This window comes from Silene latifolia, chromosome 4 (assembly GCF_048544455.1).
Source record: "Silene latifolia isolate original U9 population chromosome 4, ASM4854445v1, whole genome shotgun sequence".
NCBI classification, from domain to species: Eukaryota; Viridiplantae; Streptophyta; class Magnoliopsida; order Caryophyllales; family Caryophyllaceae; genus Silene; species Silene latifolia.
In genome coordinates this window covers 58,687,385-58,710,630 of record NC_133529.1, presented here as the reverse complement: position 1 = coordinate 58,710,630, position 23,246 = coordinate 58,687,385, and the positions used below count along the sequence as shown (strand labels likewise).

The window sequence follows — 23,246 nt, the reverse complement described above, 5'->3', positions numbered from 1 at the left end:
ATGTAAATGATTCAGTGATACTAACCAAAATTTGTCAACAGACTGCTTTTATTAAATGAGATTCTCATTACTTTAAAAAATCATACAGCATTATAAAATGTACCAACTTTTTTACACAAAAACAGATAAAAAATAGCATTCGGGATTGGAATGCTTTCTACTTGCATCTCCAGCTTTTCTCTCTTTAACAGTATGAAGGAAAGACACCTATATGAATTTGGAACAAAACAATAGGACATTGCTAATTTGCGATTAAAAAAATTCAAGATGTTGAGCTTAAGAATCAGAATTCAGCAGAGCCAGGTGAGCGGGGAAACGGTATTGCATCTCTTATGTTATCAATCCCCGTTGCAAACTGAACGAGCCTCTCAAAACCGAGTCCGAATCCGGCATGAGGTACTGCAGATCATAGAATTTGTGTATCAAATATGACTCTAAACACGCAACTCATAGCAATTAACATACCACAAAGTTTTAGGCCGACCATCTTCATCAACAATCTTTCATTCTTTTTTTTTTTTTGAAAGTAAACAATCTTTCATTCTTGGGTTGTTGATTAAGAAATTATTCTACCATTTTAACATATTTTTATATACTAACCATCAATCAATTTATTTTTATTTGGCCACTACTGACTAGCCAAAACATTCACAGTCAAGGTCGTCACAACCCTGGATTTTTTTTACATTTTCCTCACAACCCTTGGCATTAATATGCCAATAGGTCTCATCGACAAATCCATTTCTTTGACATTTGAATGTTATGTACTGTGTATCTGAGTAGTAAACAAAACACTGGAAGCTAACCTGACCCATAACGACGTAGATCAAGGTACCACCAGTAGCTTTCCTTGTTAAGGTTCAGTTCATCCAAACGGTTTTCAAGGAAATCAAGTCGCTCTTCTCTTTGACTTCCACCAATAAGCTCCCCTACCTGTCGTACACATGTATTTCAAAGTCAAAAGACTGATCCATTTATGACCATCGACTACAAGTATCGGAGGAACTGCCAAATGGGGGCCTAATAGGATCCTAATGTGACAGGGAAGAAAAATCACAAATTCTAGTTTAAAACGGGCATTATCCGTTTAAACTTAAAACAGGTCAGATGAGACAAAAGTAGAATGCCTAGGACTAGCAAAAAGCTTGTCCCATCAATCTAAATGGGGTACAATTTGACCCGTTTTAAGGTTAAATCAGATATGCCCGTCTTATGAAATACCAACTGAAAAAAAATCTCACAGCCTGAACCCTCTCTCTCCCGGTTCAAAACAACCTCAAAACTCAACCTCAAGGATTCAAACTTATGGTGGAGAGAGGTACGCGGCTTTACCATTGAACTCCCACTAGATTATCTTTAGTGACGACCTTATAAATATATGCCTTATTTATCTCCAGGATTCTCCACTATATTCAAAAGTTCAAAGGATGTTCCATTTTCAGAAAGCAGAATTCACAAATAACTATGTTGGAGAACGTTTTACCTGGCCAAGACTACTCAACACCATCAAATAATTTAAAATATACAGATTATGTAGTAGTAGGTGAGTAAAAGACCCCAACCACTACGAACTTTGATATGACATTGAATTGAAGTAGTTATCATCTACGGATCTACGTCATTCTTCATGTTCTTGAATTTGCTATCAGGATGGTTAAAGTGTAGTGTATATTACTCAGACTTTAGAACTATGAGCAGGTTCGAGTGTGCATAACTGTAAATCCAAGTGTAAGACTCAACTATGTATGAAACTCTACATGTGATTTTTTCTTGAATTGAAATGTCCAAGTGTCATAGCCATGTGACGATAAGGTGACGTAGCTTACGGTATGTTAGTGTAATAAATAAAATTAGACAGGTATAGAGAATTACCCTTGGAACCAACATATCCATAGCCGCAACAGTCTTCCCATCATCATTTTCCCGCATATAGAATGCCTTTATATTCTGAATGCCGCATTTTAAACCGTTTTCAGCTTCATCATAAACTAACAGGCACAAAACACAATCAACCAACTGCTCAACAAGTATCCTTACCTTAGGATAGTCTCTAATTATTACAGGACAGCCACCAAAGGCTTTCTCAGTAATATAACGCTCGTGTTCACTTTGAAGATCGCAACCCCACTTGACCTATAGAGATAACATACACGATTAAGCAAAACTAAATGGCATAACAAATCCTATTTTTTACTGAAGTCAGACATACAATAGTCTAGAAAATAAAGGTTTGTGTATGGCAAACAAGTACTCCCTCTGTCCCGGTCATTTGTTGTCCTATTCCATTTTGGGGTGTCCAAGTCAATTGTTGTCCTTTCTATTTTAAGAATGAACTTGATGAGCAATTTGATCATTCACACACAATTTGGTCCACTTGTCATTTAGTAATTGGCCCCATCTTCTTTCCTTGGTCTTTGTGCCAACACCAAAGGACAACAATTGACCGGGATGGAGGGAGTATCCTTTTACAATAGTGTAAAATAGCACTTCATGGAGCCGATTTAGAGAAGCGAAAAAATCTGATTGAAAATCATCAACACAAGAGAATGTAGCCTTTTCAATGAGAGCTTATAAGAGCTTCAAATGAAACAACTCCAAGAGAATGGGGAAAACAAAATAACGGAAAGATAACAAAGAAGAGATTCAATTAAAAATGTTGGAAAAATCAGCGAAAGAAAGGTAAAAGAAACAAAAAAAAGACAAAAGACAAAAGAAAAGTACAGTCAAACTTCATCATCCCAATGGATCCTCCCCCTCCCCCTCCACTCCATTCTCTCCAACCACAGAGACAAATCAGATTCATTGAAAAATTATGTAGTGAAAATGCGCACCGGGAATTCAAATTTTGTGTTAGCTTTTAGAAGGAGGTCAACAGCATCTGTATAAGTTAGATGGACAAAATCTCTCTCAGCAACATCCTGCAGATGACAAATAGTTTCAGAAATGTTAGGCTGTAACATACATCAAATTCAAAAGTATCTAACAGGAAATTCATAACACACGCAAAGAAGGTAATACTCCCTTGGTTTTATTCTTATCATGCTCATGTACATATCAAGATGACCAAAATTTTAAGTGCCTCTCTTAACTTTAATAAATCAAATCACTAATATTCATATTTAAACAGCCTACACACTCTCTAGCTTGATTGAACAAACTCCTAAAATATGAAGTCAAGGCCAATATGATACTTTGACATATTTTCTTAAAATGACCCTTGTCAAATGGGCTTATAAAATTGAAATGGAGTGATATATAATTATAATCAGCCTAATGTCCCACAAAAATAACTTTTTTGCATGGTTCAGCAAGATATCTTACATTCAATCGCTTGATAATGCCTTTTTCAATCCACGTGTTAAAAAAATTCATATCTTCCTTGCAGTTTTCAAGTATGTACCTCACCTTCACAAGAAATAAGAAATAAACTACACGTTCATCTGTATTTCACAATATCACATCCAAAATCCATGTATTAGTGAAATGTGATCACAAGGGGTGCGCACGATAACATACTACATACTGGAGGTAAGCAGTGGCACAAGCCATGTCAACATTGAGATCCGCAAAAGCTAGTTCTGGTTCAATCATCTAAAACCAATGAATCAAACATCAGAACGGAAAATCATAACAGGCAGCTGCAAGATGTTATGAAATTTTCAGATAAATTACCCAAAATTCAGCTAAATGTCTAGAAGTGTTTGAATTTTCAGCTCGAAACGTAGGGCCAAACGTATATACCTGGCAGAATGGCAACAACATATCAAATATGCAAGATGGGGATATGCAGAGCAAACATGAGGAGCAGCTCAGAGGAAGTCATTACATCAGAAAGAGCTGTAGCATATGTTTCAGCATTAAGTTGGCCTGAGACTGTCAGAAATGCTGGCTTCCCAAAAAAATCCTGACACATAAACGAAGTACTTGCTAGATTTAAATTAATAGTTCTTGACATATTAGATGAACATCATTGGTAGGATACTGAAAGCATATAGGAGATATCAAATCTATAAATAATATAAAAAGGGTAAACTTGAACGCCACGTGTCAACGTCTAAATCTAACAAACATCCTACTCCTTAGACATCACGTTAGATTTTGGGGTCGGGACTTCCAAGCGGCAGCGGGTCAATTAAGACAGGAACAAAACTTTCCCTCTTCCCAAAACGGCTGTCACCATTAATGGAGTACTTTCCACCTTCATCTTTAAAAAAACGATCCCAACATTAATAACAATTCAATTAACTCACATCATTTGTATATTATTACTCTTCATCATAGTATATTTTTACTCTTTATCTATCTCCTCAATTTTTTCAACCGTTTCTACGCATATTGATCATCTACAATATTTGGACGGAATCCGCATTACGACCTTGATATTGTGCTACGGTCCAGGTTAACAAACGGGTATGATTCTATTCATTTTATTTGATTCATCTCATGTTTTTGCATAATTTAATTTAATAGCTATTGTTTGATTGATTTTACATATTTGATGATTGTAGCCTTCCTCTGATCGCTATACGCAACGCTTATTATCGTCCTAACTGCTCCTTATTTCACTAATTTGCACTGTCAAGAAACTAATGACATAGGACTGATTTTGGGATGCACTAAATTTGTTACATTTCTATTTAATAATTTTAGTATATTTACACTTTACATTTTTGTATTTTGGATGCACTTAATTAATTATAATTCTATTTTCCTTTTGTGTGCTCCCTTTTGCAGGACAAATACCCTCCTTTTTTCCACCAATAAACAAAACCTAAGTCCCCCTTAAGACGGCACAACCCGCCTTAAGCTTAAGACGGTTCAAGTTGTTAAAAATGCATATGTTTAAGCTTGATAGTCTTGATTATGAGTTATGACGTGAAATTCGTCGGCTATTATTATGTCATTTACAGTGAACCATATATACTCCTAATCCAATGAATAACTTTAGGTCAGTGAAATAACTACTTTGCCATCTTCTCAAGGTAAATTTAGATCTACCAGTGTTTCAAATTTTGATTTTGTTAGAATCATTGCATTTGAGTAGTCTTTTTAATTTTTTAATCTATATAATGTTTCGCGGTTTTGTAATTGACAATAATTATTTCTCCTAATTAGATATTCAAGAATCCGATATCGATAACCATCTACAAGGTAATAACTTTTGTATATGTGGGGTTAGCATTGAGGATTTTAATGTCCAAATTCATGTTTAGTTGTGAGTAATTGTGTTTGTAGATTGCTTGGAGTTTTAGATTTAAAAGATTTCAATTGTGAATATGTTAATGTCCTAATCGTGGTTCATCTTTGAATTTGTAGGCCGATCATCAAGGGATGTGTAATCACTCTTCTGTGTGTTAAGGTACACTTAATTGTGTTTGCGCGTCCATATTATTAGTCTTTTAATTTGTGAGTCCGTCTTAACCTTTATTTAACAAAAAAAAAAATGATTTTTGGACAAATTACACCATTTTAAAATACAATTGTTATGATTCTCTAGGTACCTCGGCTAAGCATCAGTTATATCGTCATTGGAACATTTGAAGATAAAGTAGTATTCAAGGCGTAGTGATGTACAAAAACATGTTTATCTGTAAATGAGATTGTAGAGGTAATGCATGTGCGTTGTTTTTTTTTTTTGTCTTTGTTTCATAGTAAATGAAGTTGAAATATTGAAAGACACTGTATAATTCATGAAAACAAAGAAAAGCGGTGACTTATTTTATGTCGAAAGCTTCAAAAGTATTCAACTGACATATATTTGAATTGTAGTTTGTTTACTATCAGAGTTTATAACTTTGAATTTTTTTAGATCTTTACTTTTAATAACTGGTCTTTGGCCGGTGGAATTTTATCCTCTTAATTGTGTTAAATGCTAATAGTATCCTTTTGACCGTTACAAATAAAGAGAGCCTTCAACTCTAAATTTAGGTGAATTGATGGAGTAGATGAATTTGACAAATAGTCTGTGCTACACAATGGATTACTCCTTAAGATGGAGTGTTTTCAGTTTCACCTAATTTTTCATCTGATTTGTCCTTCACTTAGTTGTTATAGGCTTAATTGCTGCTTACATACATAGAAAAAGTTGTTTGTGTAAGGAAAAGCGAACCAAGTACAACTACAACTGATTCACCTAATATAGTTTTTCGAGTAACAACGTAATTAGACATGTAACAAATGTAGCAAGACTAAATTAAGGGACAAAGATGTTAAGGTGGAGGAAACCACCAGAGATGAGACCATAATTTCAATAGGGACGACAACAAAAACAACACTATTTACCTACTAGACTAAATCTGTGTTACTTCGACACGGCAGGTCAGTGGCGTGTCGCGTGTCGGACACGACACGGTGGCCGACACGACACGTGACACGTGTCTGACACGTCCTTGATAGACACGACACTGACACGGACTAGGTTACCTGGTTCGGTGTTCGGACCCACGAAACACGAACTGGTTCGATCGAAACAGAACTGGGTTCGTTCGCGGCCTGGTTCGTTGGGATGGGCGAGCTCAGTGATAGTGTGTCATAGTGAAGAGGATTGATTACCTGGGCGCCATTGAAGAAGCTTGAAGGAGCGGAGGGGATGACGATGACTTTTTATCTTTAATTTATGTTTACGAGGGAAGGGAATTGCTTTTACTAGAACTTTACTTGCATGGGGAACTGTTAATTTGACTGAGTGAATGACACATAGTAACTTCTCTTTTAAAAAATACTCCGTATAATATAGGTAGTGGGCCCAATATGTGTGTCTTTTTAATTTCTTACTTTTTTTTATTAGTTTGACAAGTGTGAACAATAGGCAATACCTCTTGGACTTCTCTCCCACCAAGAACTATTAAATAGGCTACGACTATTAAATATGGGCCCAATGTGTATGTCTTTTTATTCTTATTTTATTTTCTTTATAAAAAAGTTGTAGGACTAGAAACAAATTTTGCCGTGTCGTGTCGTGTCTATTATGTTGGTCAAGACACACCGTTGACCGTGTCGGCGTGTCCTAAAAATTCAGGAATTTCGTCGGCGTGTCTGAGTAACACAAGACTAAATGAAGCATTTTTAGATTTAAGAGATTGTACTAAACTCCATCACACACGTAAAAAGATATTTTGAGACATGATAAAAACTATTGAAAATATTATTATTGTAATGACCACGAATATAGTAATGGGTTTTTCTTAAAACGTACCAAATAATGTTGGCGATGAAAGTTGAAAAATACAAAAAGTTCAAAAAAACAAGCACACGCTAAAACCCGCTACACCCTACCAAAATATGGAAAAAAAAAACAACACATGAAAGCAATCAAGCCGCAACAAACACAAACAAACAAAAGTGTCCCGTGAATTTCACGGTTCATGCCGCAACAAACGCAATCAGACAAAAGTATCCCGTGAATTTCACGGGCAATAGAACTAGTTAGAGAGATAAAAACTCAATTTTCACAATTTTGAAAGCATTTAAATGAACAACTCCCATTATAGTTTGAACTTTGAAGGTTCATTGGCATGCCACCATAACAAGTAACTCATTCGTCTAGCGTTTGAGCATTATAATTTATAAGGTTCATTATAGTTTGAAGGTTATAGCAACAGAAATTCTTACAGACTTGAACACAATTGTAACAAATGAACAAGCTGGCATTATCCACTTATTCATCATAAATCAATGTTCTAAACTGTGTTACCCCGACTCTCCGACACGTGTCAAGTGTCGAATACAGCTATTTTGTGCAAATTTTTCAATTTTTCGGTCTAAAGTGAAATGTCGAAGTGTCGGTATCGTGTCGGACACGATAGGTGTCCGACACGCGACACGGCAGCTAAGTGAAGTGCTAGAGTAACACTTTAAGAGGCCTGATTTCGTGTACACATCGGTTCTAAATCAATCAAAAACTATAATTTTCAATTTCAAGTATATATAACACTTCGAGATAGAGGCCTGATTTCATGCGCAATACATTAGGGAGACTACTTAGTAACATCGCTACTGGACTTTTTTTTTCAGATAAGAGCCTTTAAATTCTGTCAATCAATTGCAAAACAAATATAGATTTTACTCACTTGGGACCAATCAATCAACCCCTCTTTTGTTTTAGGGATTGTAGCTTCAGAAGAACCCACAGCTTCAGGGGAGGTTGGAATCTGTAGATAAAACATTGTTAATCCCTTGCAGCAACATTTCACAGCTTACAACTTTACAAGAAAGAATAGAAGATCCTGTTTCACTTCAGAAGAGAATACTAGTGAGATAAATAGATTATGAATGAATCTTGAGGCTGAAAAGCTGGAAAATAATTTTGCTGCAACATTTTGACATGAAGCTTTGGAATCAGCCTTTTTGGAATCTCGATAGTGTAAGATAAGAGGCAATGTGCCGACTATCTAGTCAACGATAGCCCCTCAAAGATATACAGATAACAAGCTCAAGCACATTTCAAAGGTGATTCTCCAAATCAACTTAAAACCCTCAGGTCTCCAGTAAATTGAATTGAAATCCAATTAAACGTCATGCACCAAAACAAGAGGTATACAATGCATACCAAAGTAGTCACACAGAACTGTTCACCAGCACCTTCACAATCTGAAGCAGTGATAATGGGACTTGCGATCCAAACAAACCCATTTTCTTGGAAAAACTTATGCGTTGCATACGCTAGAGCATTCCTCACTCTTGCAACCTAAACCAGCTTGCAATCAAAAAATAATTGTCATTGAGACGCCAAAACTGCATTCTTTATCAAATGTGAGATTAAAAAGTGAGCCACATCAAGCTCTCTAACAAATCAGTGGAATAGTACGCACAGCATCATGAAGTAAAATTACAACATATAAAGTGAACGCTACAATATCATATATATTTTGATATTCTTTTACATGTTTCATATTGGAAAATAATACCCCGTAACAAGTACTCCCAAGTGATGACTATGCAACAACATAGCCTTCTTCCCAAAATGAATTAGGGTCAGCTGACATGAATCATCATGAATTTGCAAAGTAACTTCTGTAATGTCGCAAAACCATGAAAAAAATGCTAAATTTGTATGCAATTTCATTCAATTTATAAAAATACTGCAATTAATTGTTAAGTTCAGCTGACCGCCGTACGCCCGTACCAAAAAAACATGGGCGTTATAATTTACACTCCCCTTTTTCTACCACATACTCTGTACTCCATACCCCATTTCCATATAAACAAAGGCAACTTTAGAGTCATGAGCAACTTTCTTCAACTTTGCAAGGCTTAGCAGAATATTTTGTCCACAATACTTAGCACAAGTAAATGACAACTGAAGATGGGATATCTCCCTTCTAGTGAAACATAAGGCGAGTCCATACCGCACCAAAAGTATTGGTTCTAGGGCGAAGATGAGCTTTGGTCCGCAAAAATTCTCTGGTGACGCTTTTCTTCTGAATGGGAAATGAAAAATCACTCTTACCAACCTGACACAACCAAACAAGGTGTCAACATCAATAACTTTTGCATGTAGAAGTAGACAAGTCTTCATGACAAAAATATCCCCATTCCTTAATGGAGATGACAGATACTGCTCTCACAAGTAGAAGTTACTATCCCCAAATTGTGTACAAATTGGGACTACTTAACTAAAGAAGAAAAGCCAGCACATGTTATGATACGAGTACGGATACGGCCCAAAGGAGCTGATGGCACACGGTCCAAGGCAGCCACATTTGAAGCTAATAAAATGATCCATCTTTTATTTATTTATTGCAAATAATGTATACAATAAGTTTGTAATTACTTTAGACCTTTCATTTTACTAGCTTTATGATTGTAATTAGTGAGGGAGTAATGACAACTCCTCACTTAGCTATGTTTTTCAAGCCTTGGCTGCCTATATAAGGCCATGAGCTTTCAACAATAAGGAAATTCAGAAATATATGAAAGATTAAGAAAAGAAAACACTTGTGTTTTTGTTGTTTTTGAGTATGTAATTTACATACCAAAAATCCGTTAGTTTTCAACGCGTTTCGAGTCTAACTAGATCGTAACTCAATAGGTCTTGAGTTCGATCACCCATTACTCGTGTTATAGGTCTAGCACCGAGTAAATATCCCATTGACTTGAATTCTACCCATGAATTCAAGGCAAATATCCTTTTTGTTGTATTTCATCTGTTATTCCGCTGCCCATTTCGCATCATGTTAAGAAATATAATTTCTGTAGCATAGCCAGATGCATAAGACCAATTTTAAGAACTTTCCCGCACATAGTCGTGTACAAAGTCTTGCACAAAGAAAAAACCAAGAGCAAAGTAAAAGAACAATGGACCCAAATTCTCTCCAACTATTAACATTTTGGATTGTCGAATGATTTTAACTATAGTATCCTGAATAGAAAGTTCGGTAAATTCACCACAATGGTTCAGTTTCCTCCCATTAATCTTTAACTATATCAAAGCTCTCTAAGGACAGCTGCCTTCTAATTTATAGACCTAGGTATTTTCAATATTTAGAGCTTCCTCCACCCATTACCAAAAAATTGTTTTAAACTCAAGATTTTCCTGCAATAACTTCGAAGTGCAATAACTTCGAAGTAGAACATAACCAAGTACTATGACGAACAAGTAACAACATAAAGCAAGAGAAAATCTATTATAGTAGGCATACAAAGACCAGTTAGCACGTATTTAATTCACTGACGAAGTTTGTAACTAGTGCTTATCCAGAATCGAGGAACTTATTATTTATTACTATATATTAAATGAAGATGTCTAATTGGCACCGGCAGCACAGATAAATAAAACAGTGGCAATCGAATATTCCTTACCGTCTCAACTCTATCAACTTTTAACTCAATTTTCTGCTTAGATCCCGGGCTTCCAACTATGACGCCTTCGACCAAAATTGATGCACCTGTGGCAATGCAACCGGCTTCGACCTAAAAATCGAAACAAACTATCAGACTGTATACTTAACTTCTTCCCTCTACTCATCTGTTCTTTAAGAATATTGACTCAAGTTTCACTTTAGCTCAGCTCAAACATGAAAACCAGAGCTCGGATACTTAACTTCTCACCTCAACTTATAACCACCCTAGTCAGAAAATTGTAATACCTTCCCATAAACAAACCCTCTACAGCCGACAAATTTTCACTCAAATTAATCATCCATTCTCCACAAATCCACAAAGTTGTATACTTTTCACCTTCTCGTGCAAGTATTCCACCCACAATTACACAATATTCTACCCAGAAGCAACCTCATTTTGACATTGAAAAAAAATAGAATAGTGTTATCATTTATCAGTAGTGGGACCAGGATTTACATCTAGAGGGCGAACTAATAATGTAAGGTAAATCATGAAAAGAGTGCGGAAATTTCAAATTTTTCATTAGGAAGTGAGTGACCCTACTAGCCTCCCTCACTTCCAACACTGGCTGATACACTGATTTATCAATCAAGAACACTGCAATGAATCAACAACCAAGCTAATAAACATTCATTCAACAACACAAAAATTTACCTGATCATAACCTTGAGCATCAGAACTAACCACACATTGCATATTCGACAAACACGAACCGTCATTAACCTAATCAAAATTCACAAAAGTCAACTCAATAAACATTCAACAACCAAATTTCCTCATTAATGACAAAAAATGCACCATAGTCATAATATCTCAATCAAAAATCAAAACCTCGATAAAAGTAACACTACTTTGGACCCGAATAGTCCGAACCCATCCACGAACCACCAACCTCTCCCCAATCCGACCCAAACCCTCATCCGACCCGCCTTTAATATCCGAAATTTTCAATCTTTTTCGAAACTCGCCGACTTTCGAGGTTTCCGGCAGCTTTACGGCGGCGGATATTAGGGAACACAAGCGGCGGCGAGGAGGAGGAGATAGAAGAGGGGAAATTAGAGTTGGAGAAATTAGGGTTTGGGGTGAGTTGGGGAAAAATGGTTTAATGGGGAGGAGCGAGAGAATGCGAAGAGTTGAGAAGGGTTTAAGGCGGAGAGAAGAGGCGGGAGATATGAAGGCCGCCATTTTTGTGGAGAGCTCTTTTCTTAGTGATGAAGATGACGATGATGTTGGCCACTTGACTGAATTCAAGATGTTAAGGTTTTTAGCTAAGCGGGCTTTGCAAATGGGTCAATTGAGTCGGGTGTGGGTCAGGGTCACGTCATTTCGGTTTGAAATAACACGATTTGTATTAAGCCGGGTTATGTGATTATGTCCGAGTCAAGCCGGGTTATGTCAGATCAAATTGGGTCAATTTATATGTTCGGGTGCGGGTATGTAATTGAGACCGGGTTGTTTAATTTGTCAATTTAGCCAAGACAACTCTTTTTTGGTTCCTATTTCTCATCCGAAAACCTAGAAGCCATTAATTTGTGGGGGAGTGGTATTGACCCCCATAACTTTGTACAATTGTGAAATTAACTCCCGTAACTTTCAATTGGAGTGATTAAGCCCCATAACTTACATAATAAGTGAAATTAAATCCCTTTATCAAAATATCACGAGAGATTCAATTATTCATATCACAAAAGTAAAAATGGTTATCTTTTTATGAAAAATGCGAAATAAAAGTTTTAAAAATTTAATCAAATTTTTTTAGCATAAATTAGATAAAATTAAATTAAAAATATTTTACGAAAATCAAACAATTTATTATTTTTATATAAAGTACAGATTTTTCAATTTTTTGTAAAAAAATTTCAATTGCAAAATATTTTGTTAGGTAGTTGTGTTAAAATCAGAAGTCGGAATAAAAGATTTTCATGACAAAAAAAATATAAAAAAAGGGTAAAAAAAGATTCAAATATTTCTATTTTTCGACAATTAAAAAAAGTTTACACATAAAATTGTTAATTATTTTTTTTTTCAAAAAAATCATACCGAATTACATACGTATGTAAAAAAATGGTTTTAGTATGTGAAACATATGATTTTAGTATGTTATATGTACACGTGTTGTTATAGCTGTTGGTATATAATGATATTTTGGTGAGAGTTTTGATTAATTTTTTAAAATTTTTATTTCGTATTTTTCATAAGAACATAACCATTTTTACTTTTGTGATATGATAAATTGAATTTCTCGTGAGATTTTGATAAATGGGTTTAATTTCACTTATTATGTAAGTTATAGGGCCTAATCACTCCAAGTAAAAGTTATGGGGGTTAATTTCACAATTGCACAAGTTATGGAGATTTGTCTATGATAATAGTAGTATTAAAATGTTATAATCATTCTGTCAATTGAACTTGTCCATCTAACTTGTGGATAAGGGGACAGAACAATGAATTTATCTATAGAAATTTACAAAGCCATGCTCTAGTAATTCCTCCGCATTCACTAGCTCACTTATTCGCGACCAAAATATTACGCAATTGCTAAATCTCGCACAACATTTGACTATATCCCACACACTTTACTCTATTATTCCAATACTACCCTTCATTTAAAAAAAAATAACACCAACCCTCTATCCTACTCACCATCTCCGACCACCCATTCTCATCCCTGACCACCAGGCGGCACCAGCCCCTAGCCTCGACCACCCTCATCCCTGACCACCCATGACCCAGCCCGACGACCTATCCCCAATCCCGACAACCACAAGCCGTCCACCACCCATCTCAAGTTAAAATCGTTACAAATCGTCGACCATAATGCCGATCACCCTCATCCTTTTCCCTGCGCCGTCGATCCATCTTTTAGCCAGCCATAATGTCGACCAACCCCCTCCCTCGCGCATCGTCGACCACCCATTCACATCTCATAATTTGTGATATTATTCTCTTCCCCCTTCCTTTAGTCGCTTTAATTGATGTTCGGCGTCGAGTGGTAGTAGGTTGCAGGCGCGTGTCGTTGAGTGCGGCGATGGCTGTAGGTGTAAGCGCAGGTGGGAGCAGGGATTGATGGTCGGCTTCGGGGAAGGGGTTGTCGACTCAGGGATACGCGCAGAGAGGGGTGGTCGACGCGGGTACGGGGGTGGAGGGATGGTCGGCGCGTGGATGGGGGTGTGGAGGGGCGATTGGCGGTGCTGGGAGGGTGGCGGGGGAGGATGTCGGTGCAGGGAGGGTGGTGAGGGATGCCGGGTGAAATTGATAATTGGGTTTTTTCATTTTTCTTGTTTCTCTCTGGTTGGAGATGAGAAATGGGAGGGGTACACTTGGAAGAAGGGGGAAAAAGTGCGGGATTAAGTAAAATGATGTGCGGGCGTTGGACCTTTAGTCCTAATTAGTTGTTTTGATAATGACAGTAATGATTTGTATGTGGACTTAATATTATAAACATATGCGTGTAATTGTGTGCTCAAGTCTTAATATAGAAAGGAACAATTACAATGACGTAAGCTAACCAAGTGATGTTAGTCCAGTGGTAGCCGGGTTAAACCTTGAAACTTGCAGAAATGCAGGAGTTGAGAGGTCCCGGGTTCGACTACCAGCTGGGGCGATGATCACTTGGCCACTGCAGCCTCCGAAAGGGGTGGCTTACATGGTCCATGTGGTGGTGCGGGAATGCATGGGCCCGGGGGGATTCAACCCCCTCGTCATCAAAAAAAAAAAAATAAAAAAAAATAATGACGCAAGCTTGAAGTTTGGCCCAAGGAGGTATAACTTCAAAAAGAAGCAAACTTGAAGTTTGGACCAAGGAGGTACAACTTCAAAGACATTTGATCGTAATATTCAAGATCAAGATCAAATAACAACCACAAGACTCAAGATGAGAGACTTGTGAAGAGACGATTCGTTTACTAAAGATCTTCTGAAGATTAGATAGTATAGGTCGTCATTCGGTAATGGTTTTACTTTGTTTGATTTAAAGGTTAGTAAAGTTATGACCTCATAGCCATAATTTTACTGCTAGACAAAAATGATGCGTTAATTTTTGGAAAATATATTTTTAATGTTTTATAAGAATAAGAGAGTATTTATATAATTGGAATTATTTAATTAAAATTTATGTTGGATGTATTATTGATTTGTAACACGATATTTATGTCGTCATGCAACCTAGGGTTTCAACTAAATTCTATCTCGATTTGTTGTGAACAAGTGGAGGCCAAATTGGACTCATGAGAGCCCAATGATGAGGCCGGCCGAAACCCTAGAGGCCGAAACTGTAATACTACGGTTTTATGAGTCTTTGGGTACTCTATCGAGTGGGCCTTTCTCTGTCGAGTAAGGGTGTTTTGGTTTTTAAAACAGTATTCTGCCTGTAGGGTACTCGATCGAGTAGCCTGGGCACTCAATCGAGTAAGTGGCACTCGATCGAGTACGTCAGTTACTCGATCGAGTAGCTCGGTTTTCGGGTAATGTTTTGTCGGGTTTTGTTAATAACACGGATTAATATATAAATCTTTCCGTCATCTTTATAATACACTTTTACAAACCTAATCATTGAAAAGAGATTCAAGTTACGTTCTTCGCATTCATCCGTGTTATTGACAAATCCCGGAGCTTGAGAGGTCGGATTTCATCGTTCTTTGCATCCTTGTGATCCTTGCGTCGAGGGTAATATCTACGTACCGATTTTATAGTATTTAGTCAAGTTTGTTTAAACCCTAATTTGGGGGATTGGGGATTTGTGTTAGTTTTTGTATGGTTAGTGATTATGTGATGATGTGTTAGGAGGAGGATTCGTAGAAGAGGCTTTTTGATACAGCTGTTGAGATCGTCTGCGTGTGTTGCATTCCAGGTAGGGTTTTCCTACTCAGTATTAGTCACATAATGTGTTGATTGTTGGTTGTGATTGTTGTATAATATCATACTCGTATTGCGACGGTTGTTGGAATTGGTTACTGTTGATGGTTGTGATTGATTGTATCTGTTGTGTTCTTCGGGGTGCGTCCCTGGCTGAGTGGAGTCACTTGCGGGAGTGGCTTCACGCCCATTATTCGCCTTCTGTGGAACCCGCCATAGAAGGGATGTGCACATTAATGGATTTGGGTTATTCGCTCTATGGTATGAGCGGGGCTTAGGTGGGAACGGTTGCGGTCCCTCACTGGCGGTGTGGAGTAACCTATTGCGATGGGTACTCTGGCAGGACTGCACACTTTAGTGTGTAGTCAGTGATGAGAGTTGATTATGAAGTTTGGGTTATGTGACGATTGAGATGTGTTGGTTTCTGTTTTATAGTAATTATATATGATTGTGTGATTAGTACTGACCCCGTCTTTGTTTTGAAAAACAGTGGTGATCCATTCAGGGATGGTGAGCAGTTGTTGAACTGGTATGAGTCGAGACATGTGGGCTAGCTGGGATGTGTCACCACGAGATTATAGAGTCTTCCGCTGTAGTTTTGCGTAGTTGTCGGACATTTTGATTAGTTGTTAGACTTTTGGTTTGAGAACATGTAACCGTATTTTATCAGTTGGTTTGGTTTGTATTCACTGAACTTTATACTATTTAAATGTTGTTTCTTTATTGTCTTTTGATTATCATTGCCTCGGGAAACCGAGATGATGACATCTTTATACCTGAGTGGTTCTGGTAAGGCACTTGGAGTATGAGGGTGTCACAGAAACCTCCAAACCCTAGCCTCCTACTTGTTCGTCAAGTTATTTAGGGTTTCACACCTTCCAGAATTTTCCAAACCCTAATCTAAAAACTATAAATACCTCTCTTCATTCAACAATTAATGGTGACACACATCTACAACTTTCAAGAGAAAAATATTTAAGCAAAAATTCTTCGAGCTTTAATTCTTATTTTACAAATTGCTTATACAAAAGTTGCGCATCATATTTGTCAATCACTCAAAGGAAATTGTTATAGGATACTAAGTACACAAAGATATTATACTCACTCGCATAACATGAGATTAGTATTTATCGTTGTACTTTTCTTATTAACGTAAGAGCAATCTAGAGTATTTAGCGATACTCAATCTGAGTTATAATCATAGTGTTGATTATACGAGTGGATTGATAATTTTTGTAATCCGTAGAAAGGTACTAAAAATTATTAATCGAGAATAGTGGACGTAGGTTTCGACTTGTGAAACTGAACCACTTCAAAAATGCTGCGTGTCTCTCTTTCTCTCTTTCTTTATTTTTGTTATTTCGATTTTGCGTTTACTATTGGTAAATTAATTAGTTGATTTTAATCAATAAAATCAAATAATTAATTTCACATCATATATTTCGAAAAAGTGGGCATCGTTTTTAATACTCAATTCACCCCCCCCCCCTCTCTTTCGTATTCGATCAATAGACTCCTCAATTGGTATCAGAGCCTCGTGCTCTTGATAGCCTAACAGCTAGAGTCTGATTTTTTTTTGAGTCTATTTATTATTTTTCCGCTGCATTTATTTTTTATCAAATGGATTCTAAACACCTTAAGTGTCTGATAGGCTTGTCGCGTACCTATGCAAAGATAAATTCCCTAAAAACAAATAAATGTAGTAATAGAGGTCGAACCACAAGGAAACGGGAATTACGTCGTGAATTGCTATGGGTAGATTCTTATCAAGGTCGATTTCGATTTTGATTTGGTTTGTTTGTTCAATGATTAATAGAAATTATGATGTAAATTATATAATTAAAAGGAGAGTCTAAGGGGTTCGGGTCACACATGCAAGGGTAAACATATGATCATGATAAATTCGGTACTAATAACATTGTCAATTGCTTAGGTTTAGAGACACCCACCTTACGGTATTAGTGTCAACCATAGACCGGGTCCTAGAGAAACTCTCGTCCATGACTAGGTCGTCCTACTACACATGCTTAGTCTAATTCAATTCCGTGCCTCTCGACTTATAGAACGAATAAACAAACTTAATCAATTGAATAAGGCCTTTAAACATAGATTAAACATTATGGTGCAAACATGTGATAGAAACAATTATACAATATTAACTTATCCTTATTTTGACATTTACAAATTACTTAATCATGCATGGCTTCCTTTATTCCCTAGACAAAGGTAAATTATTCTAACATTGTGAAAATATAAACTAAACTAATGCTAAATGAAATGATAAATAACATAATTAAAATAAAGATAAAATTACCTTGAGTGAAAATAGAAGAACAATTGCAAATGAAAATAACTTGGAATAAATCTTGAACTTGATAATAGAAATGTTGTAACAAACTAATACAAGCTAAACTAAACTAAACTACTAATATTTAGAGAGAATTTTGGAATAAAAATATATGTGAATGGTGGTCTGTAAAGGTGTGTGATTAGCACCTCTTATATAAGAAATAAGAGAGCAAAATTTGTAGAGGAATCCAAAATGGCATCCTAAGCACACTCTTAATTTTCTCTTCAATTCTTGGTTTAATGCTCAAGGTATCCAAAGTTGATGCTTTAATGCCTTGTTTATGAGTGTGATTAAGAGCATTAAGGAGGGCATCTTAAGTATTTTGGCATCCTAAACTCTTCTTTAGCATCCAAATTTTCCACCACATTTTGGACTTGAATTCTTGGGCTTTGACTTGCACATTGACTTTGCTTGCATTTTCATTTTGATCCAACACTTTCTTCATGCAAAATCTATGCACTTCCAACAATTAGTCCAATCTTGCTCTCATACTTAGCCTTACTTCTAGTGTTAGCACATTTTATAGTACTTTAGCTCATTTAGCTCATTTTCCTACAAAACACACTTGAGCACACAATTGCACTAGAAACACAATATTAGCTTAAAAACACTTTGATAAGTGCTAAATGATATGTAAAATCAAACTAATATAAGGGGTTAAAATGTATATAAAATGCACTTATCAAACTCCCCCAAGCTAAGTCCTTGCTTGTCCTCAAGCAAGATCGTCCCGACATTGCAAATCCCAAGTAGCTAACAAGCAATTGATTCAAATCCCAAAACAACATGGGCATAAGGATAAGCAAAATCATGGATGAGATTTACATGGCGGCGCAGCTGATGTGGTTGTGATGTCGTCGGGTCACATCCAATCAAACACATTTATAATACTCAACAAACTACTAGTTAGTGGTAAGTCGAGGTCGATCCATGGGACGGTGTGCTTTGGGTTCTAAGTCTATCTATCTCAATTTATGCTAGTGTCACAATTGATGGGGTTTGTAGTTGTGTCTAGACTAATAAAAGCAATAAAGTAAAACAAGCAATAAAAGGAAGGATGTAAACAATTGATTAAAAGTGCTAGGATATCATGGGGTCATAGGGGATTCATGGTGTTGATCATACAAACATGTTTACGATTATAAGCAAGCAATTAATGTTGTGGAGGAACCGAGTTGTTTTATGTCTTACGGTTCATAGGAAGAGTTGGGTCCCGGAGCCGAATCGATTAGATTGTACAACACCTACAAGTCGACTTACTTTCCTCCTATTCAACTTCTATGCATGGTCTAACGAGACTCGAGTTGGTTTATATCTTATAAGTCAAGTTGAGTAGATAAGAGATGGTTGTAAATTCAAGGATTCATAGGCAATAAAAGGAAAGATTAATGTGTAATTTGTGGAAGGATTAAAGAGTAATCTATTCTAATCTACTTCTAATCTAATCTAAGGAAGGATTTTTCTAGCTAAGAGATCCCCCTTTTTTATTATTACAAATGGGGTATTTATAGTAGGGATTCATTAGGTTAACTAAGGCTAAATTAGTAATTACACTTTTGAGTTTAAAGCAGGGAAACGCTAGTCTTTTTGGAAGGATGGGCATCTTTCACGGAGAAAGAAAAAGGCGAAAGTTGCTGTAAGAGAATCCGAGCGTCCAAGGAGGAAGACGGGCGGATTGTTGAGGTGGTGCACGGGCGTCTTCGTGGGAATCCGCTCGGATTCTTTGGAGGAATCCGGGCGTCTTTGTTGCTGAGCCGCACGGTTTGTCACTGCAGGACGGGCGTCTTATGGGTAAGCCGCTCGTCTTCTGTGGCAGCATCCTACTTCTTCACTTCCTTTTTATTCTTGTGGGATTGGTCTTTAGTTCTTGCTTCCTCTTCATACTAGTCCATCAAACATCGTCAAATAGCTTCCGAATATGCACGAAAGACGGGAATCTCCGTCTTATTATCTTCTTTCCTACAAAACATATGAAATGCGGTAGAAAAGCAAATAGGAAGGTTTTGACGGATAAAATGGCCATAGAATGTTATAATAGTATGCAAAGTAGGCTCAATTAGGGGACCAAATGTGCTCAAATAATGGTCACATCAAATATCCCCAAACCGAACCTTTACTCGTCCCGAGTAAAGAGGTGACAAAGACTAGACCTTTATTTAAACTAACCTACTAATATAGCCGATGTGAGACAATTAGTGGGTCTCACTCCGCCCCTTCAACTCACAACAAAACAACCATGAGGTAGGATGCCTTCTTGCAAGGCAAGGTGGGTTTTGCCAAAATGGCGACACATCCAAACATTAAGCACACAAAATCAAGTAATGGATGCATCTACAAAAGAATAGCCACTTTCCTCATCTAAGTAGCGGAAATTATCTACAAGGGAAGCAATATAAGGATACACACTCCTTCATAGATGCAATTTCTTCAAACTACTAAGCCTAGAAGGATACCAATAAATCACCTCCAAGTTGTGTCAAACTAGGGTACCTTTGTCCTCAATCGTTAAATGCTTTTGTCAAGAGTAGACTCCCTATGGCGTTAGAAACACTGGAGGATCGCGGAATTCCCCCTCTTGCCTAGACAAGAAGAAGGGTCGTCCCCTCTCTACCATGCACAAAAATGGATACGATGGATAAAGGGATCGATAGATATTTGAGTTTCACTTTGGAAGTTTGCTTTTGTTGTTGTTTTCCCCCCAATTTCTTGTGGCATATAACATTTGAGAACACTTTATTTTTGCCATTTCTTTTGATATTTGGCATTTCAATACTTGACAGTTTTTCAACTTTTCTTTGCATTTATTTTGAATATTTTTAAAGTCACCCCATATGTAGTGAGGGTGGCTTATATTTGAAGCTTTAGGAGTTCTATTTTTGCTCCTCTTTTCATTTGATGCATTTTTTGCAAACTTTCTTTCACTTTTCATTTCATTGAACTCAAATTGATTTCTTTTTGTGCCCATTCCCTTTGATGACAAAAATGTGGTAGAACATGGATGATGGATGGATGGATGCATGGTTTCAAGGGTCACCTTGGAATAAACGGTAGCCAAGGAGTTATCACACCACAAGGTACTCTTGACTAGGCCTTAATCCATGGGTCAAAGGATACTAGCATGACACATCCTAGGGTGTTTTACAAGTATTCTAACAAGCAAAGTGTTAAGAACAAAAAGCATCTACTAGGGCCTATATACACTTGTCAAGCTTCCCAAGTAGACGATTACACAAAATTTTCTAACATGCAATCTACATGCCATGATGCAACTAACATATAAACATCCTAATGCAAATGATTCTACCAACTAATATGCCATATAAACTAAATGCAAGTCCTAAGTTCACATTGTTGTACCGCATCAATCAAAATAAAGCCACATAGTCATTAACATAAAGAGGAAAAAGGAGATTGGAAAGATCATACGATGCGGTCTTCAATATCCTCATGTCTCGGATGTGGCGTAGTCGATCAATGTGAACAAGGATAGAACAAACACAATATATGAACTTGTTTTTGGTTTTTCAATTTTTTTGAATTTTTTCAATTTTTTGGATTTTTGAATATAAATTCCCATCCCCCACTTTATTTTGGACATTGTCCTCAATGTGCATGTAGGAGTAGGAATGAAAAAGAAATACATGTTTTTTGATTTTTTGATTTTTTTGAAATAAAGTACAAATGCAATGATATGATATGAATGAATGCATGCTCTAACTAAATGCAATTCTATATGACATATATAATAAATGAATGCAATTTAAACTATACTATATGATGCATGCTAGATGCTTAAGTCACTTATGATCAAACCTCCCCAAACCGATTTAAACACTATTTCTAGTGTAGAAATGAATAGGTTTGGTCATTAGTAACTATGCATGGATTCTAGTCTATATGCAACTAACTACAGGAATCATGTGAGATATATTACAATGCAATTATACTATATGAACTAGCTAATGCAAATGAAATATGATACAAATGCGTGCGAAAACTACACTAAATGCAATGTATATACAAAATAGAGAGGGAGAGGTGGGTGTCATACAAATGGAGGTGGTGAGGTAGGCCTCTTTCACTCGTCATCCTCCTCATCTTGGTAGCCATATTGGTGAGAGCTCCCGGCTTGGTCATACCCTCTTGGTTGGCCCCAATACCCTCCTTGGTCAAATTCTCCTCCTTGACCCGAGTACCCTCCACCTTGGCTAGAATGCCCTCCGACGTCGCGATCCCAAGCTTGGTTCCCTTGATTAGGGAACAAGTGTTGTGGTTGGGCCCAAGAGGGCTTAGGACCATTGGGGTCAACATACCCTTGTTGAGCCATGTTATAGTATTGGGGGTAAAGGGCCAAGTAGTTGTCGACCCTCCCTTCATATACCCCGAGGTCCATTCTATTCATGAGCGCAATCAAATCATTAATGCCCGGGGTATTGGGGATTGTCGGTTCAAATTTGGTATATGGGGTAGGGTATGGTGGGATGGGTACATAGGAGGGTGGGCGAATAGGCCTTCCCGGTGCCCCACGAGGTACTTGTTGTTGGCGGTGAGGCTCTTCCCTTTGAGGGGGATTGTCGAAAATTTGGATATCAAGGAGGTAGCTTGGTGGAGGCGAGTACGGGCTCAATCTTGGGTCAATGCCCGGTATCTTCCAACCCTCAAGGATGATTGAGGTGCATCCTTTGGTGTACCATTCTACTCTCTCGTCTTGCGTGTAGTTACACCACCGGTGATGGTTGAAGACGGTGTGCTCATCAATCAAAGTCCTCCCCTCAAGAGGAGTATAGGTCCCTTGGGCATTGAACCCGGGGCAAAGGTAGTTGGCCAAAATAGTAATTAGACCTCCCATTACGAAGGTCTTGAGTTGGGTGGTCCCTTGAGCAAAATCATTGAACCTAGTAAGTACCTCAAGTGGCGTATTGAAGTTATAACGCCTCGTCCCTCGAACATTCAAATAGGACTCAAGAAAAGTTAAATCAATGAGAGTACACCTATCTTGTTCGTACCTCCCATTGATGGTACCGGCTACAAAGCGCTCGGTGATTCGAATCACCGGATGTTGGATGGCGAAGGTGTAGCATTGCTTTAAACCGGTAAAATTCCTCCCGGAAATAGCCCTCCAAAGTTGGTCCACATCGAAATTATCAGGTTTATCGGTATAGTTGGTGGGTACTTCAAGACCGAAAATGTAGGCAAATTG

The 23,246-nt window shown here is 37.3% G+C and overlaps 1 protein-coding gene across 1 annotated transcript; it reads right to left on the bottom strand.

Moving 5' to 3' along the window:
- Positions 1 to 46: 46 nt before the first annotated feature.
- LOC141653517 (asparagine--tRNA ligase, chloroplastic/mitochondrial-like) lies at positions 47 to 12,097 on the bottom strand. Its single transcript, XM_074461302.1, has 15 exons — positions 11,674 to 12,097; positions 11,497 to 11,565; positions 10,801 to 10,911; positions 9,348 to 9,452; positions 8,549 to 8,686; positions 8,070 to 8,150; positions 3,827 to 3,904; positions 3,673 to 3,741; positions 3,517 to 3,591; positions 3,322 to 3,405; positions 2,832 to 2,918; positions 2,038 to 2,133; positions 1,873 to 1,947; positions 807 to 933; positions 47 to 399 (listed from the first exon to the last, which is right to left on the bottom strand). The coding sequence occupies exons 1-15, from the start codon at positions 12,025 to 12,027 to the stop codon at positions 284 to 286; spliced, it is 1,665 nt and encodes a 554-aa protein (XP_074317403.1). The 5' UTR covers positions 12,028 to 12,097; the 3' UTR covers positions 47 to 283.
- Between the last annotated feature and the right edge of the window lie 11,149 nt (positions 12,098 to 23,246).

Coding starts and splice junctions, on each gene's coding strand:
- LOC141653517 (XM_074461302.1), bottom strand. CDS start 12,027: ATGGCGGCCTTCATATCTCCCGCCTCTTCTCTCCGCCTTAAACCCTTC. Junction 2,919..3,321: donor GCATTATCAAGCGATTGAAT/GTAAGATATCTT, acceptor TGTCATCTGCAG/GATGTTGCTGAGAGAGATTT. Junction 2,134..2,831: donor ACACAAAATTTGAATTCCCG/GTGCGCATTTTC, acceptor TTATCTCTATAG/GTCAAGTGGGGTTGCGATCT.